This window comes from Mesoplodon densirostris, chromosome 2 (assembly GCF_025265405.1).
Source record: "Mesoplodon densirostris isolate mMesDen1 chromosome 2, mMesDen1 primary haplotype, whole genome shotgun sequence".
NCBI classification, from domain to species: domain Eukaryota; kingdom Metazoa; phylum Chordata; class Mammalia; order Artiodactyla; family Ziphiidae; genus Mesoplodon; species Mesoplodon densirostris.
In genome coordinates this window covers 163,965,886-163,982,691 of record NC_082662.1, presented here as the reverse complement: position 1 = coordinate 163,982,691, position 16,806 = coordinate 163,965,886, and the positions used below count along the sequence as shown (strand labels likewise).

The following is a 16,806-nucleotide window of genomic DNA, read 5'->3' as shown; positions in this document are numbered from 1 at the left end:
TATACTCCATCCAACTTCCCATTTTCATTATCTGCATTTCTGTTTCACAAGTTTCTTTCTAGAACTTCGGGAGACATGCCAGAAGTGTTGGAACATTTATAATCAATGACTGACAGGAGCCAGTGTACCAATCCACAATTCTCTCACCCCTCCGGTGGGAGGTGTGTGCCCTGCATCAGTCCTTAGAGCCCCTTAAGGACTGAGCTCCCACAGAGGAAGCTGGTTCAGTAGCACAGTTAGAGGTTGCTTTTCTTCTGTTACTTCCTCCCTCTCTTACACCTTGCACCTCCCAGATAAACTATTTGCTTCTTAAATCCTGTCGCAGGGTCTACTTTTGGGAAGATGGAGAATTTTCTTTACATATCCAATAAGTATTATGAAAGCAGTTGAAGTTTTTGCCTTTTGAAGAATTTTGAAAAAACTTTTAAAATGCCATTGTATCTGTGCAGAAGTCTAACGAGATTTTTCTTTTTTTATTACAATTACAACAAGGATTATAATCCATATTTTGCTGTCACATGGGTTAGTCATGGATCCCATCTCTGGTAGCTTGATTATTGGAAGTACCTCATGGTCCTGTTCTAATAGGCTTTGTCCTTAATAGCCCTGGAACATGGCCCACCAGGGAAGGATTATGGCATGTTTTCTGTTGTTCTGGGAAGAATTCTATACTTAGCCTATATCTTCCTTGGGAAGGTATTGCATGATAAAAATCAACCAGGACTTTATTCATGGAACCTCTTCTTTGTTTTTTCTATCCCTCCTCATGCTCTTCTCTCCTCCTGACAATCTTCCAGGTGTGGTTTCAGAACCGAAGAGCCAAATTCCGCAGGAATGAGAGAGCCATGCTGGCCAATAAAAACGCTTCCCTCCTCAAATCCTACTCAGGAGATGTGACTGCTGTGGAGCAGCCCATCGTACCTCGTCCTGCCCCAAGACCCACTGATTATCTCTCCTGGGGGACGGCCTCTCCGTACAGGTGAATGACTGGTCCACTCTCCCTTGCTCCGCTTCCACATGTTTCTCAGCGGTTGGTCACGTTTAAAGCTGCTTGTGCAGCTGGCTGACATTTCTTACTGGGTTAACCTCTTCAGAGACATTCAACTTGCTGACATCCCCAGATTTTCACAGGAGATTACTAGTTGCCCCAGGAGCAGGGTTTGGGGCAGAAGAGAGAGGGGCAGTCCATCAGCAATCTCCTCTTGGACTCAGGAACTTGCAAAGATGGGGAAGAATCTCAAAGAAAAGATCATTAAGCTATGCCCAGAGTCCCTCTTGTAATCATTCTGGAACAAAACTTCACTCCATGTCCAAATCTGATAGATTGGTTTGATTATACACAAGTAGGAATTTAACATGTAAGGCTCTAAGTGTAGGACCAAAGGCAAACTTCACAATAAAATTGATTTTGAATGAAAAGGAAAGAAGTAAGGAAGGGAAAAAAGAAGGAGAGAGAGAGAGAGAGAGAGAGAGAGAGAGAGAGAGAGAGAGAGAGAGAGAGAGAGAGAGAAGGGGAAAAAACCCAAGATCATTCAGATAACTTTCATGGCCATAGTTCTTTGTTAGTAGGTGGGGATGTCTTATGATCCAAGATGCCTTCCTAATCTATTGCTAATTCTTGTCTACTTATCTGAAGTTCTTTGAGGGGTTAGTTTGTGTGTGTGGTTTTTTTTAATATATAAAAACAATGTATAATTTACACTAAATTTTTATATTTAAAAGGTGAAAAATTTTAAGGAAGCAAATAACAGAGTATTATTTCAATGGCTTGGAAAGGCTTTAAACCTCCATTTATTATGCTGTCCAGAAAATACAGATTAATGCCAGAGGGAAGCTGAGACACATGTGCCTAATGCATTGTCATCAGTCTAAAGTGTCTATTTGAACCTAAACCTGAGTATTCTTAGAAACCAGATCAAGGCTATGTGTTCTCTGGCTGATTGCAGTGGAGGAGGAAGTATTTACAAATTCATTTATTATGCTTCTGTTTACCTTTTTATTGCTAAGTTTAATTAAAAGTTTAAAGAGAGGTTTTAAACTAATTATAAGATTATCTCCCAGTTGATGCTGAGCTACTGATGTGAAATGCAACATTAGTGAAATGCAAATACTTTCAAAAGTTGATCACTCTAATCAAAGCAAAAAACCTCATCTAAATATTCTCTCTGTTCCAAGTAAGTTCCTTGAAAGAAACACCATAAATGGATTTGAAAATTTCTTTTAAATTCCCCATTGTAAAATTAGCCTGAATTGCTTTGGTCTTAGTACATGGAGACTCTGTTCATAGGAAACTGGAAATTTCTATTGCTCTCAGACATAGTATGCTTTGCTGATTTCAAAAGATTAGTCATATCTGTGTGTCCTATTTAAAATTTAGACTCCTCTCCCATAGGATTTACTAAAAACATATTTTGAAGACCATCGTGAAATCATATATTCTTTAATATTTTAAATAAGTGGAAGACTGCTTTGTTTTTCAGATAAATATTGATAGTTCATAGACTCATTAAATGGCTTGGGAAATGGATGTGGATCAGAGCTTGATGTTTCAAGGTCTCTGGTTTGAATTTGGTCACAACCAGGAAGTTCAGCTCCTTTTTCTTCCTGGATCCTAGTGAGGAAGTTTTCATACCAGCTGTAATAACCCAGATGGCTGTCACGTGGTCCTTACCAGTGAGAGGCGGAGGGCAGTACACTGCATGAGCAGGGATGAAATCTTCCCTGAATTAATGGCTAGATTACCTGGACCTCAGCAGAAGTTCAAATCCTGTGCCTGCATTATACATACTATGTATATGGGCATCTAATTGAAATTATTATGCAATTTATGTGTGCTATTTGGGGAAGTGTTCTATTTTACTTTGAATGATTATGTAGAAATACTAGATACACTTTAAAAAACACTCATAATTCTACCATCTTGAGATAATTAGTGTTTATTTTTGCAATTAGAGTTCAGTATTTCATATAGTATAGACTTAGTATAAATACTATTTTGTATTCTGCTCCTTTCACTTAAAAATCATATAACCTAGTACTTCTTACTCAATTCATGGTATACTTTTATATCATTTCTCTCTTAGCCACAGAGTTTGTAAAAAATAATTAAAAATTTCATAGAATCTGATTGTTCATATTCTGTATGAAGAATAAATTAATCTCCAGATTTAAGTAGAAAAATGATGGTTTAAGCAGTAATTTAATCAATAGTAATGTTTTTTGACCCAATGTTGACTGAAGTGTTTACATTTTGATTAATTTCTAAAAGTGGCACAAAGCTATTTTGTTTCTTAGAGATTTTTCTGCTATGTTTAGAACCAAAATACATTATGATTTCACATTTTGAAGCTTGGTAGGAAATATAAGTCTTGTTAAGGAAATATAAAAGAAAACCAAGTGATGAAAAGCAAAGGAAATGATAGACCTTTTGTGTTATGGAAAATTAACTTGCTATTTCTGTTGGTACTATTATGTCAAATTAGTTATCTCACATGTGACATTCATTAAAAGGCATTTCTCTTGGTTAATCTTTGGATGCTCCTGTGTGGCAGCTCTGTCCTTGATCTGGTTCCAAAGAACAGACCCAACACTTGCCCAAGTTTAAGACTTCAGCAAGCAGAATTAGAGCCAGGGCTCATGATCCCTGTTTCTGTCCAAAGTATTAGGCCACATAACCATATTTTCATTCAAATTAAATCTTACACGATATTGAAAATAGTAAATAGTATAAGACTAGGAAACTACGTAAACATGCCTGTTTGATTCAGGGTTTGTCTCAGATCTGTGAAGCATGCCTGCAACTGAGGTCCGCATTCTGGGGTGTGCGGGTAACCCCTGGGATGAGTGAGGCAGCTTGGTCATGCAACCCAGGGACAGTGGAGCAGACAGTTTTGCCAGAGAGGACAGTTTGCTCACTTCCACAGCAAACTGTGGAAGAAGACAGGAGGAAACCAAGACTCAAAGCAGATAGCGTGCATATGGTCAGAATTATGGGATGGGAAACAGCCAACATACTTTTTTCTGGGTGTCTTTTATATCTAGAGTGGTGGCTGTATAATTTATCATCCAAACAGGGACACTTCTGAAGTAAAAGGGGAGTGCTATTAATAATGACACTAGGACAACAGGCATAAACTGGGATTGTCCCTGGCAAACTGAGACTTATAGGTCACTCTGTTTATAGCATGTCATGACCTCCTTCATTCTCTCGAGGGTGTTAGAGGTGATGATATCAGGTAGGCAACTGAGTCACCAGAAGGAACAAAGCATTCCTTAACAGGACACTACTGTCCTGGCAGGTGTCTTCTTTATCTACCCCTGGACAGTTGAAAGAAGCTTGTCTTTGGCACACATGCTCACTGCTTAGCTAAGAACTGTTTCCTTATGCAAATGAAAGCACACACAAGCACTAGAGTTATTTAAGACTCATTACCTTGTACTGCTCTGCCTCTCGGGTAGCAGTGATTTACCAAGTCCTGGACTTTTGACTGTTGTTTTAGATGAAGTAGTCAAGAAACCTTTCTGCAGAGACATCCCTTCCTATGAAAGATAGATAAAGAATGGCCTAGCTCTGCAGTGTTGGTCTGGAGTGCCATTTCCAGAGGGAGGGCTGGGCTTCAAAGAAAACTAATGACAAGTGAAAGAGAGGCCAGCGATCCTTATCCACAATTTCCCTCCCCCCCACCTTCTCCTCCTCCTCCCCTCATTTGATCGTGGTCATGGTGCTGCCTGACATCTGCTGAACGCATTTGGCTCATTTCTCCCTTTCACACTTTCAAAAATAGATCCTCGTCCCTCCCAAGATGTTGTTTACACGAGGGGCTTCATAACGGATTCTAACGGAAGACACTGAAAAGGTAACTTGTCAGAGGGGGAAGAGGGCGGCTGCTGGGGGTAGGGTTTCAATGGGAATTAAGTATATTCAAGAAAGTGGGGCTTAACAGTCCTAGATATGAAAGCAGTGAGGTCCTCAAGTGGGGAACACCATTGGAAACCAAAACTGCAAGAAAATACGTCCATAGAGTTAGGAGTAGTCTGATAGCCTAGAGCAGGGCTCTGCAAAGATTACTGGGCGTATGAATCACCTGGAATCATGGTACGATGCAGAATGAGATTCAGTAAGTCTGGGGCAGGACCTGGGAAATGTACCTCTAACATGCTCCCATGTGATGCCCATGCTGTTGACACTTGGTACATACCTTGAATAGTGAGGTTTTAGAGGAGATGGGACAGAGGTCAGAAGAACTATGTTCTTGTCCTGGCTCTTGCTGTTCTTCAGGCCAGTTGGGTCCTGAATCTCTTATGTAACCTTATATCTAAGCTTGAGCTAGCAGTAGTTTCCCTATTATATATCATACACGGGCGTTTGGAACCTACGGTTAAGCAATGTGTATTTCAAAGAGAGAAACAAAAATCATTGAGACAACAGAAAGATGCAAGTCTTCATATATAAAACATTTCTAGAAAGAAATGTTTAAAATGGTGGAAGCATCACTGAACATGCAGTGCAAACTGAAGGCTTAGTAATGAAATATGGCCCAAATGTGTCCACTTTAAGCGCTAAATGTACATTAAAAAAAATCAACTTCTGAGTTTTAAAAACAGAAGTTGGAAATGATTATTTAAATCACAAAAAAGATCACTTCCAAAAGGAGTTATCGGGTCTCTCTTTAAAAGTAAAATTTCCCTAGTAAAACTCATATTGAATTTTCTTAGATGAAGCAAGTATACCCCTGCTGTTCTTGCATTGACAAAAGAACAAACCAAAGAGATGATCTCCAACCTCTACACGTCACAGAGTCATGAAAACCTCAAGCTCTACAGCCTTTCAAAAAATCCCAAGCTGGGAAGCCTTAGGATCTCAGGAGGACACATAGACTTCTTGGGCTGACAGATCTGTCTTTGGGGTGAAATTTTCCATAGCTTGTCATCATTTGTCCCAAAGGGCCAAATAGAAAACAAAGTTAGAGTTGAAAACTGAGTCAGGTAGTATTTTTCCCCCAGCTCTCCTCAATTGTTTAGTGATTTGTGGGATTTACACTCTGGGTGATTAGAAAGCAGAGGGGGAGACGGTCATAAGTTTCCTGGCTTTAAAACCATACCATGTATAGTATTTTCCATACTTCCTTGGTGTTTGGCAGTCATTTTAACACACTATCCCTCACGACAACCTCTCAAGGTAGGTTGAAATTATCAAAAATGATTTGTCCCCAGTGAAAACAGAACTCTAACCCTGCTGGTGGTTAGCATTCTGCTGTCTGTGGCTGGGCTCCATCTGTTAGGAATCTCCAAATAAGGAGAGGGAAAAATTTCAAGCTTACTTAAATGTGTCAGCTCTGTGCAAGTCCCAGAGCAGATTTGCTGAATCAACAGATAGGATACAAGTATTTCTTTTTCATCTCTAATTCCTCAATGCCCTGTACACAGCAATGTCGTTTCTTGGTCACAGACACACAGAATTTTACATTCTTCAAAACTAAATAGAAATATTGCTTTGGCCAAACCCTATAAGCCCAGTCTTAGTACTCATCTCATGTCTGCATCCTGTTAGAGGAATAGGCAGAAGGCAAGACCAATGGACAGGCTCTCTACTTGTTGGAAAGCAGGCTCTTGGCATTATCATGTGCTTAATAAATTTTACCTAGTTTCAACCTCATCTTTTTAGCCCAGGAAGCTTAATCCTGTTTAGGAAGGAGAGGTCATTTTACATGGTGCGAATGGCCCCATTAATTTGGTTGAAAACAGCTTATTAACCTCATTGGTTTCTGTCTTGTGAGAAAACATTTCAGGGTTCTCGTTCTTTTCCTAACACAGAGCTTTAGAAGTTTTGGTGACATGGAAAACAGGTGGTCATGAACAATCTTTCAGATTGACAGCCACTCAAGGCTCTCTTGCATCTGTTGTCACTTTTGGAAGTGGGTCCTCTCCATCATACTTCTAATGTCTTTTTAAAGCATGACTAAGCTGCTCTTGGATTAATTTTGTCTCTTCTGACCTGTAACATGTCTTGCTTATTACTGGTATGTCAAAGGACTGGTCCCTATTTGCCTAAATGGTAGTTTTAGTTTAAGTTGAGAAACTAGATTCATGTCAAACTACTGGAGGGAAAACATACTCATTTTCTTTAGTGTGTGCACACAATATCACTTTAGCCTCTACCTATAAAGTTATGTACTCTAAATGTTTGTTTAGAGGATGTGAATTAAGATGGTCTCTGTTCTTTTATCCTATTTCTTATGGCTATGCGATGCTGAAATAAGTTAGACCGATTTTTGAAAGTTTATAGCTTTCCTAAACGTTTATAGAGTGAAAATCTTATCACTTATCAAGTGTATAGGATATTGCAAAACTCATTCATTAATATCAACTGCTTTTTTATTCTCACATCCCTCTAACTTAAGAGCTACATATAAGTCATTGTCATGGTCTCATTAACACAGTGGTGTCCTTAGAACACCACCACAGTACAATTAGACAAGGGTGCTGTTCTCAACTCTGCAAACACAGGTGGCTATTTAAGGAAAAATGTCTCAGTGAAAATCCAATCTCCTGTGTAAAATATAACTCTAATTTCATTAATTTGGTTTTGAGATGGGAAGTGGATCAACATTCATCTCATCTGGGTTATTAACATCTGGCCTGCGTTAGAGAATCTCAGTATTTCCAAGATATGTATTACCATACTAAGTCTTCAGACTAGAAAACCAGATGATACTAGCAAATTATGAAGTAACTGCAGCAAAATGGTTATATAATAGATAAAACTGAAATCGCAAATTCAGTAGACACTTCTAGAAAACAGTAACAGCATCTTCAGTAAACTAATTCTCCATGGTTCTAATTCCCTTTGTCTGCTAAAGAAAGTGGCCACACCTTTGATCATCACAAAAAGAGAGAATCTCTATTAAATAGGACTTTGCTTGTCCAGAATCTCAAAGGATGGAAAACATATCCCCCAAGAAATTGGGCCAAATGCGTAAAAGCACAATACTCCATGACAATCTACAGTTTGCCATCAGAGAATTTTTTTTTCTTTCTGCTCTCTCATGAAGTTTTAGTCTCCTGTTTTCAGAAGCCATTTAATTTTATTCTCAGTACTTAAATAATACAGATAACTCAAAATCTCAGCTTCTCTCCTATGCATTTAAAATTGTACTATGTACCATCTTTAGGACTTAATTCTCTCACAGAAATCTGGCTGAGAAAAGCTGATTTGGTTGATGTCATAATCTATAACTTAGGTACATTTCCCAAATCCAATTATCTTTTTCTTAGCTACTTAGATCTTTTATTTCTTTGAAATCTTAGATTTCAGTATATCCTAGAAATTTCTTGAGTATGGGATTTATGGATTTGCATATATTTCTGGTAGGGTCTTGAATGGAAGCATGTAATTCATACAGAACTTAAATGATAATATGTATATGGGTTTTGAAAATAAATGAGACTTCTTGGTATATTGTAACAAAGAAAAAAACTTGTCCCATTTTAACAGGTTGTTCTGATTATTTATCTCACTCCTAATTGAAACCTACATGAATTGGGACTCCTTCTATCTTTGTCTTTTGGTAGACAGTAGTAGAAGTAATAGTCTATTCTATAAGTCTAACCTGCAGCAAAATTTTTTCACTTTTTACTGTTAAAAGCTATTTATGGTGGATTAAGAATATGCAATCATCAGTCTTGCTTTTGTCATGTCCCTTTTGATTTTGCACATTCGATTAAGATAGCAAAATTAACGGGAAGGACTGGTTCCTTAAAATAAAAGCATGTTGGTAAAATATTTTTAGAAATCATCACTCACAGCAGGATGACAGAGATCACTGATATTGAGCAGGAATCTGTTTAATCATACAATATCTAGATATTTGTCAGTTACTTATCTATTCATTAAATACTTTCTTGAATGCCAAATATGTGCTAGACATGGTGCTAGTTCTACCTGGGGACACAGTGGTGAACAAGGCAGATGTGGTATCTCATCTATGGGGCTTATAGTATGAGGAATTAAAATAAGTCCTAAAAGGAAAAGTACAGGGTGCTATAGATAAATCTAACTTTGTGTAGACAGTTAAGATCATGCACCCAGAAATGAGTAAGAGTGAAACACACAACAATGAAATAGAAGAGTGTAGGGTTATTTTGGAACCCTTCTGAGTCTTCTGCCTGCCATAGGACACAACCATAGACACTCACACTCACACACATACCAGTGTTATAAGGGTCTTAAATTAAGGATTACATTTCTGGGAAGACCTAATTATACTTTTTAACCCAATTTTCCTGGGTTAATTGCTAGTAACTGAGCTGAAATAGGCTATTGTGAGTCTTGACTATTAAGTTTTGACTGTAAATCTTGACTATGTGGTGTCCCAAATAAGTATTAATGATACAGTCTCTCTATTTGTAGAGTAGCTTTAGTTTTTTCTTTCTGGTCTGTCACTTGATCCCCAGAACCACAAACTCCTGTGCGGCTAACAAAATTGCACAGGAATGCAGGCACGAGAAGAGCACATGTCATTCCATTTATAAGTCTATCTCATTCCAGCCCTCAGTTGAAAGGTATTTTGCTAATCTTAGAAATAACTAGGAACATTTTCATTGAATTTAAATGAGTTTCCTTATAGCTGTTTAGTATCAAGTAATGGATAATTTGCATCCAAGTCTAAGAAACCTTTACTTTTCCTTTAAAAGAAATTCATGGATACAATTAATAGAAAACCACCAATTACAAATTTCTGCCCAGCGGTATTCCTAGGTCTTAATTACAGTCTCTGACAATGAAAAACAACTTAGGGTTTTTCTCAGTAATAAGAACAGTCAGAAACAGTTACCTCTGAGGTCAGGAATACTGAAACTGGAGCATTTGCTAGTTTATCTAAGAGATTTAAACATTTCCAAAATAACTGACCCAAAAGACAGTGTAAGCTGCTCAAGTACTTTTGAGTAAGTTATAAAATAAAGGCCAATTGGAATGGAAACCTCTTGATTTGGCAGTGCTTGGTACTATCAACCAGTGGATCAACAAAGGCAGAGAAGTCATCTTAGATTATTTAACTGGTTCTCCAAGTACGCTATTTAATATGGTATTCAGTGATTATCTAAAATATGTTAGGATTAATGTCAGCTACCTAGAATGAGGAATGAAAAATGCCCCTTAGTTTCTTTGCAAATGCCTCCTTCTCTTCCTCCTCACTCCCACAAGCTGGTGATGTAGGCAGGACAAGATTAAACACTGTTTTAACTGGTCAACTGATGAAACACCTGTTATCCACCATAAGCAGCTTTCTTCTCTCACCCCAGAAATAAATCATTACTCACTGTATCCAACACAGAAAATACTTTTCCCCTCATCTTGTTCCATGCTCCACTGTTTTTCCCTGCCCTTCAAAACACTGCCACCCTTTTCCAAGGGCCTTAGACTAATGGAATCTGGGGCTGTAAGGGGCCTCAGAGGTCATGTAGTCCAACCCACCTGCCCCTACCTGCCCCCATCCTGAGACTTGTACCCATCTGGGGCAGACTTGCAGCTTTATGAAACTAATGCCTGTTATTCTCCCTGCTCTCTCCTTTGTCCCTACAGCGCCATGGCTACTTATTCTGCCACATGTGCCAACAATAGCCCTGCACAGGGCATCAACATGGCCAACAGCATTGCCAACCTGAGACTGAAGGCCAAGGAATATAGTTTACAGAGGAACCAGGTGCCAACAGTCAACTGAGGAAAAAAATAATTAAACAGGCCTAAGAAGAAATCAAAAACCATAAGACACCTATCCTGCTCTGTCATTTCTACATCTGCTGGAAAAAAACAAAAACAAACAAACAAACAAACACAGAACTAAACTATTGGGACCATGGCAGAGAAAAGCAGGAGAGGAGCAAAATGAAAATTAGTTAACAAATGTTCCTCCTCCCTCTGGGATAACACCACCACTTGTTTCTGTGTGTGTTAATTTTGTTTTTCCTTCTATTCATATGCTTTGCTTGATATACTCTGAGCTTCTTCAGTTAAGTTCAGCCCACCCACCCCCATGATTGTATGGGTTTTAAAAGAATCTACAGCAGCCAAAGAAACCATATATGTATATATATTCAGAATAATTGCCTATAGTCTCCTCATTGACCTGTTTGAACCTCAGTGTCTTACACTATCCTTCTTCCTAGTTCTCTGTACAGAAGCTCTAGGAACTTCTGAAAAGCCAAAGTCTTTCTAAAGAATCTGTGCCAGACATAATTTCCTTTCTCATTGTCTCCATCTCTGTTGGTCATGGTAAGCTTGTTCCATCAGCTACTGGAAAGAAAAAGCAATTGTATACAACATCTGGTCACTGGCCTGTCTGATCCAGTGTGATTGGCTATGTCTGGCTAATTCTAAGTTCTAGATATAAGCTCTAGATTTAAGCTCTAAACTATAGAGGATAATATTACCATCACTACCACCCCTCACCCCATCCAATCAATCAGCCATCCTAAGTTAAAGATATTTGTTTTTTCTTGAATGATTTGCTGTCATAGGCTATTTGACAGAAGACATATTTTTCACTTGAGAGAGGGAGAGACATTTCTCTAGGAAAACAAAGACTAAGTTGTGAAAGGCATGGCCTATATCTCTTTGGTGCCTTAAGGGTAGTCAGATGCACACTTATATATATACTGTATATATTTATATATTATATATATATAAAATATTCTTGCAAGCTTGAGTTTGCAGTTTCTCAAACACTACAAAGAGCAAATTTCACACCATCACCAGTGTCTTTATTTCTACAGTGATAAGACTTTTTATTAGGGATCTCATTTCCTTTCTTTCTCTACACAAAATTCTCATTACGGCCACAGAGCAATTGATAGGGCAGCTGTTTGAAAACAGGTCTAATTTTCACATTAGGGTTTTAAATAAATAAACTATTTGAGGCTATGAAAATGTCCTTGAGTTTGGCACCTGAACTCTGGTGGAATGCTGATACATTCTGATCTATCACGGGAATTACACTTAGAAGAGGGAAAGCCGTTTCGTCATCTGTCCTTTTTCCACTCAACAGAAATCTGAAACATACGTCTTTAAGTGGAATACTTAAAGGTTTATCTAAATTCTAAAAATTTAAAAGTCAATTGTGGGCTATTTTTATCTTCTAATATATTGAAATAAAGTTTTGTATCTAGGGCTGGGAGCCAGGACTGACCTTTTCTTTGTTTCTTTGTTTCCACCCGTGCTTTTGTAATTTGTCAGGTAAACTTGACCAAACCATGTTACCATGCTGTGCCTTGGTTTACCTGTTTTTGTAAAATGGGTTTAACAATACCTACCTCACAGGGGTGTTGTGAGGCTCTCATCATTTGCTTCTTCATTCTTTCCTGTATTCTCTGTATGTCCAGCGCTTTGTAGCCATGGGAGGAAAGGGAATATAAAAGTATACCATGTTAATAGAAGGCTGCTGTACCCAGAAGCCTTGTTTTCTAGCAAGGAAATGCTACCTTGCTGTAAATACTTATAACCTTGTATTTGGAAAGGAGAAATAGGCTTATATTTGCAGACCTCTCAAAAAATCACATCATTTGACCAAAGAATAATTTAAGACACACAGAACAGACAAATCTTTGACTTATGTTTTCATCCTGACCAACTTGGATTTCTAATAATTTTTATCAGTAATTTGAAAAGGTTTAGATTGATTTTGGTCAAATATGCCAACTCTGAGTGACAGGCAAGGATTTGGGATTTAAGATGCACTTTCAGTACAGATTTGTTATTTTCCCTGGCATATCAGATTAAGCTAATGGTGGTATTTTTTCAGTCAAACAGCCACCAATCTGAAAATGTATTTCCTATGTTGATTTTGAACTTCTTTTATTAAGAAAGAAGCCCATCTTACGCATTTTGCTTTCATCAGCTGATTCCCTCTTCTTTTAACATACTATTAAAACATTTCTTACTGAATGGTTTATGTAGGCTGGTTGAACAACACACATTACTTGCTTCCTAAAGTATTCTTCAACTAATTATTTTGTCCCACTAGTTGCTGCAGATTATCAAGTTTCAAAGGAACAGTGTATCCTAACAGATTAAAACATTCTTTGTGAAATGAGCGCAGTCCAAGAAATTGGTGAACTTTTGGAGTTTGGGGAGAACAGCTAAAAGAGGATTTGGGTTATATAGTGCAGGGAAGAGATATCATAGGTGAAAAGATTTTGCTAAAAAGGGGGAAATCTTAGAAGAGGGAGTAAAGAGATAGAGGATCATGTAAAACAAGGTCATTTGAAACTTGCATCCTGATATTCATTTCCAGTGGTGAAGAGAAAAGCCTGAACCCATAACCCCAGTGCTGGATGAAATTAGGCAATTTTACCCAACACCTGGGCAAGTGCTGTCCAGGAATATCATAGAGTAACCAATGCCATCCGCCACAGGAGCTTTTATTGCTAGTGAATCAATACCACAGACATCTATTATGTAAGCATCTGATGGAGAAATGTACACAGGGTACAAGCACTCAATTTTGTTCATTCATTATTGATTTAAAAAATAGAAGTTTGATATGTGATTTGGAGAAGTAGCCTTCCGGCTCCTAAACCAGGTGTCAACAGAGGGCCTCAGGGACACAAAATTCAAAGGCATATCCCTATTCCTTATCATCTATACCCAGATAACAGATGAATACATACAAACTATCTGTCTGTGTCCCCAGTCCCCCCACACACACACAAACAAGGCGCTGATTTGTAGGGTACTTGGCAGGTTAAATCAAGCAGGAAGAAGTGACCGGATAAAAAAGGGAATGACATTTAGGGTATAAAGATCTCATAAGAAATGTAATATGTAAATTATATCTTGCTTTATGATGTAAAATATACATTGTTTGCGCTAGAATAGAAATGATTCCTTTTCAATAAAAAGAAAGAAGGATACTACTATGCTGAGTCTGCTGGTTCTTTTCTCTTTGACCTTCAAAAACACATCTGCTAAGATCTAAGATTGCACTCAGAAAAGAGTGAAGGTAAGAGGGATTTACGAACAAGAGAACTTTTATCAGAGTGTAATAATATTTTCTAAAAAAGGGAAATAATCTATTCTCACAAACAAAGACAAATGGTGGGAGAAAGGGGACTTTTTTAGTATAATGGATAAGTGTAAAGTGGATCTTTTAGGAGAGTTTTGCTATTTTTCATCCACATCTTTAATATCCACAATAACAGATATCATTAGACAAAACAGGTTTTATATAAAGCACAGCCTTTTCTTTTAGAAAAAAGAAGTAACATAGTAAAATTTCTTAAGCACCTATTGGAGGCGTGATAGAAAAACTAAATAGGAGTTGAGTTTTTTCATACAAATTAAAATCTGATTTAAAAGGCAACTACAGCATGAACAAATTTATGCAGTAGTTCAAGACAATAAATTAATGTGTCAAAGAAATAGAGCAGATGGGAGTACAGAAGAGGAAGCAAGAAAACACTGCAAACTGGAATGGGAGAGGGTTTCACGGAGGAACTGGGACTTGAGTTTCATCAGCAAGGATTTGGGCAGGAGAAGGGAAAGTGATGGCTTTCAGGTAGGGGGAGTGGTATGCATAAGAAAGGATGAAGGCAGGGATACGGGAATGAGGAATGTGTTCCAGGAGCACGGCAAGATGGGCCTAGATGGGATGGAGAGTTTATTTTCAAGTGGAGTAGTAGAAAACACTGAAGATTGAGGCTGAGTCTTCATCTTGCAAGGTGTTATGTGTCAGACAAAGGAGTGTGGACTTTTCCTCAGGCCATAGAGATTCATTGAAAGTTATAAAGCAGGAAAAAGAAATGCCATGCAAAAAATACTTCTTTAGCAGGATTGTTGTGGTAAAAGAATAAAGGTAAACTAGCACAGAACAGAAACTGGAAGCAGAACAGAGAGAAGGGGAACAAAAACCAAAGGATGAAGAGGAAATATCTTGCAAGGAAAGAATCAACAGGACTTTATGATGGGAGAAAGAGTATGGACAAATCAAAGACAACCCTGATTTGAAACCTGGGGACTAGGGGGATGAATCACTGACAAAACTGACAAAAATCAACAAAAATGGGAGAGACCCAATTACAGAAGATAATTGCAGTTTTAGATGTATTATATTGTACCATTTGAAAACTGAAATGTAGGGACTTCCCTGGCAGTCCAGTGGTTAAGACTCCACGCTTTCACTGCAGGGGGCATGGGTTTGGTCCCTACTCAGGGAACTAAGATTCCACATGCTGAGTGGCATGGCCAAAAGTACAAAACAAAAAACTGAAATATAAGTGTCCAGTAAGTGAAGAAGTGGGGCTTGGAACCAAGGTCAAGGATGATAGAAGTTTGGGATTCATCTTTAAGGAGGAGACACCTTGAGGTACAAGTGTGAATAAGTTCTTCGAGAAGAGAAAGCGTCATTGTGACTCAAATAAATATTTTAATAAGTGGCTTTTGGAAGTAGTGTAGCCCAGGGAGAAAGACAGGACTTTGAAGAACATTTCCAATTAGGGAGAGAGTTACTGAAAGCAATTTACAAGGAGCTTTTTGAGAAATAGGAGAGAGGTCAGCTTGTTTGTTATCCGAGAGTTAAGGAAAGAGAAGTTTTCAAAAAGAAGGGAATGCTTAATATACTCAAATGCTGTAGAGCAGACCAGCTAACTGGGGGTGGGGAAAAGGCCATTGGATTAGTGATTTTCTAGAGTACAGTGTACTAGAGCGCTGAAAGAAGAAGGTACATTTTGGCAAGTTATGGTAAGAAGAAGTGCTTTAAAAAATGGAAGCAGTGGGCTATAGGCCACTTGCTTGAGACTTTTGGCATTGAAAGTGTATTAATAAGGATCCTTTCAGTGGCAGGTGGCAGAAATCTATCGCACTAGTTCAAATTACAAAGAGCTTTACTTAAAGGACACTAGGGTTGCCCACTGAACCCAGAAAAATACTGCTGGAGCCAGAGTAGCCCTTGGGATCCCAGACACCGGAATGATGTCCATACCCTTAGACCTGGCAAAGTCCACACACCCTGCCTTGGGTCTCACTAGCACTCCTCTGACTGTGCAAATAGTCTATGGGGCCAGATGGATGTGCCCACCTGGAATCTGCAACATTCACTGCAGACCATCCTTCAGGCACTTGGGATTTGGAATTTCCTGTCAGAATGATCTGGAACCTGCTTTCAGGGTTTCCATAGGTCTCTTTTCCTGGGACCACTGTTTTTGGGGGGTGGGGTTTGTAGATTGTCCTAGGATATGTGTGCTGCAGTTGCCCCCTGTGTGCGCATGTCCACTTTTGGTGTGGGATGGGGCTGAGGTGAGAAGGGAAGTGGGTAGGCCACAGGCTGGGGGCTAGGTCCTGGCCCTTCCCTACACTGCCATGCTCTGAAAGAAATTACAAAGCAAACAGTCTGAGAATTCTGGATGTGAACCTGGCTTTTCTGTCATTATGGAGGGATTCATTAATGGAGGAGAGTGGAACATAATTGTTTAGCAGTTTGTTAGCCTGATTTATAATATAAGTGTGTGGATGTAAATATGCAGACCTTCATTGGTACTCCTGCCTGGGTATGGCTCTAGCATCCCCATGGATGAGAGACCTGGCTTGGCTGCCTTTTGATTTAATTTCTGGAGACTCCATTAACTAGAAATCAGTGCCAGAAAGCTTTCTGAGTCATAAATTTTGAATCTGAACCCGTCCTGACCCCACTTTTTTTTTTTCTCTTAGAAATAGGACTCAGAGTTCTGTGCATCTGTAGGACTTCAGCTTGAAGGCTTCTTTCAAATCTTCCTTGGGACAGGGTGACAGGAGAGTTTTGAACAGAGCTAATCTGT

At 38.6% G+C, this 16,806-nt stretch overlaps 1 protein-coding gene across 2 annotated transcripts in view; it reads left to right on the top strand.

Moving 5' to 3' along the window:
• The window catches only part of PRRX1 (paired related homeobox 1), a 75,544-nt gene extending 61,633 nt beyond the window's left edge, over positions 1-13,911 (top strand). The window contains exons 3-5 of one of the 2 annotated variants that reach the window (XM_060091279.1): positions 798-979; positions 4,785-4,856; positions 10,583-10,670. In XM_060091279.1, coding sequence (XP_059947262.1) covers positions 798-979; positions 4,785-4,839 — 237 coding nt within the window. In that variant the 3' untranslated portion in view covers positions 4,840-4,856; positions 10,583-10,670. Of the gene's footprint in view, positions 1-797; positions 980-4,784; positions 4,857-10,582 lie in introns of both variants that reach the window. The other variant, XM_060091278.1, reaches the window with a different exon arrangement.
• The last annotated feature ends 2,895 nt before the right edge of the window (positions 13,912-16,806 follow it).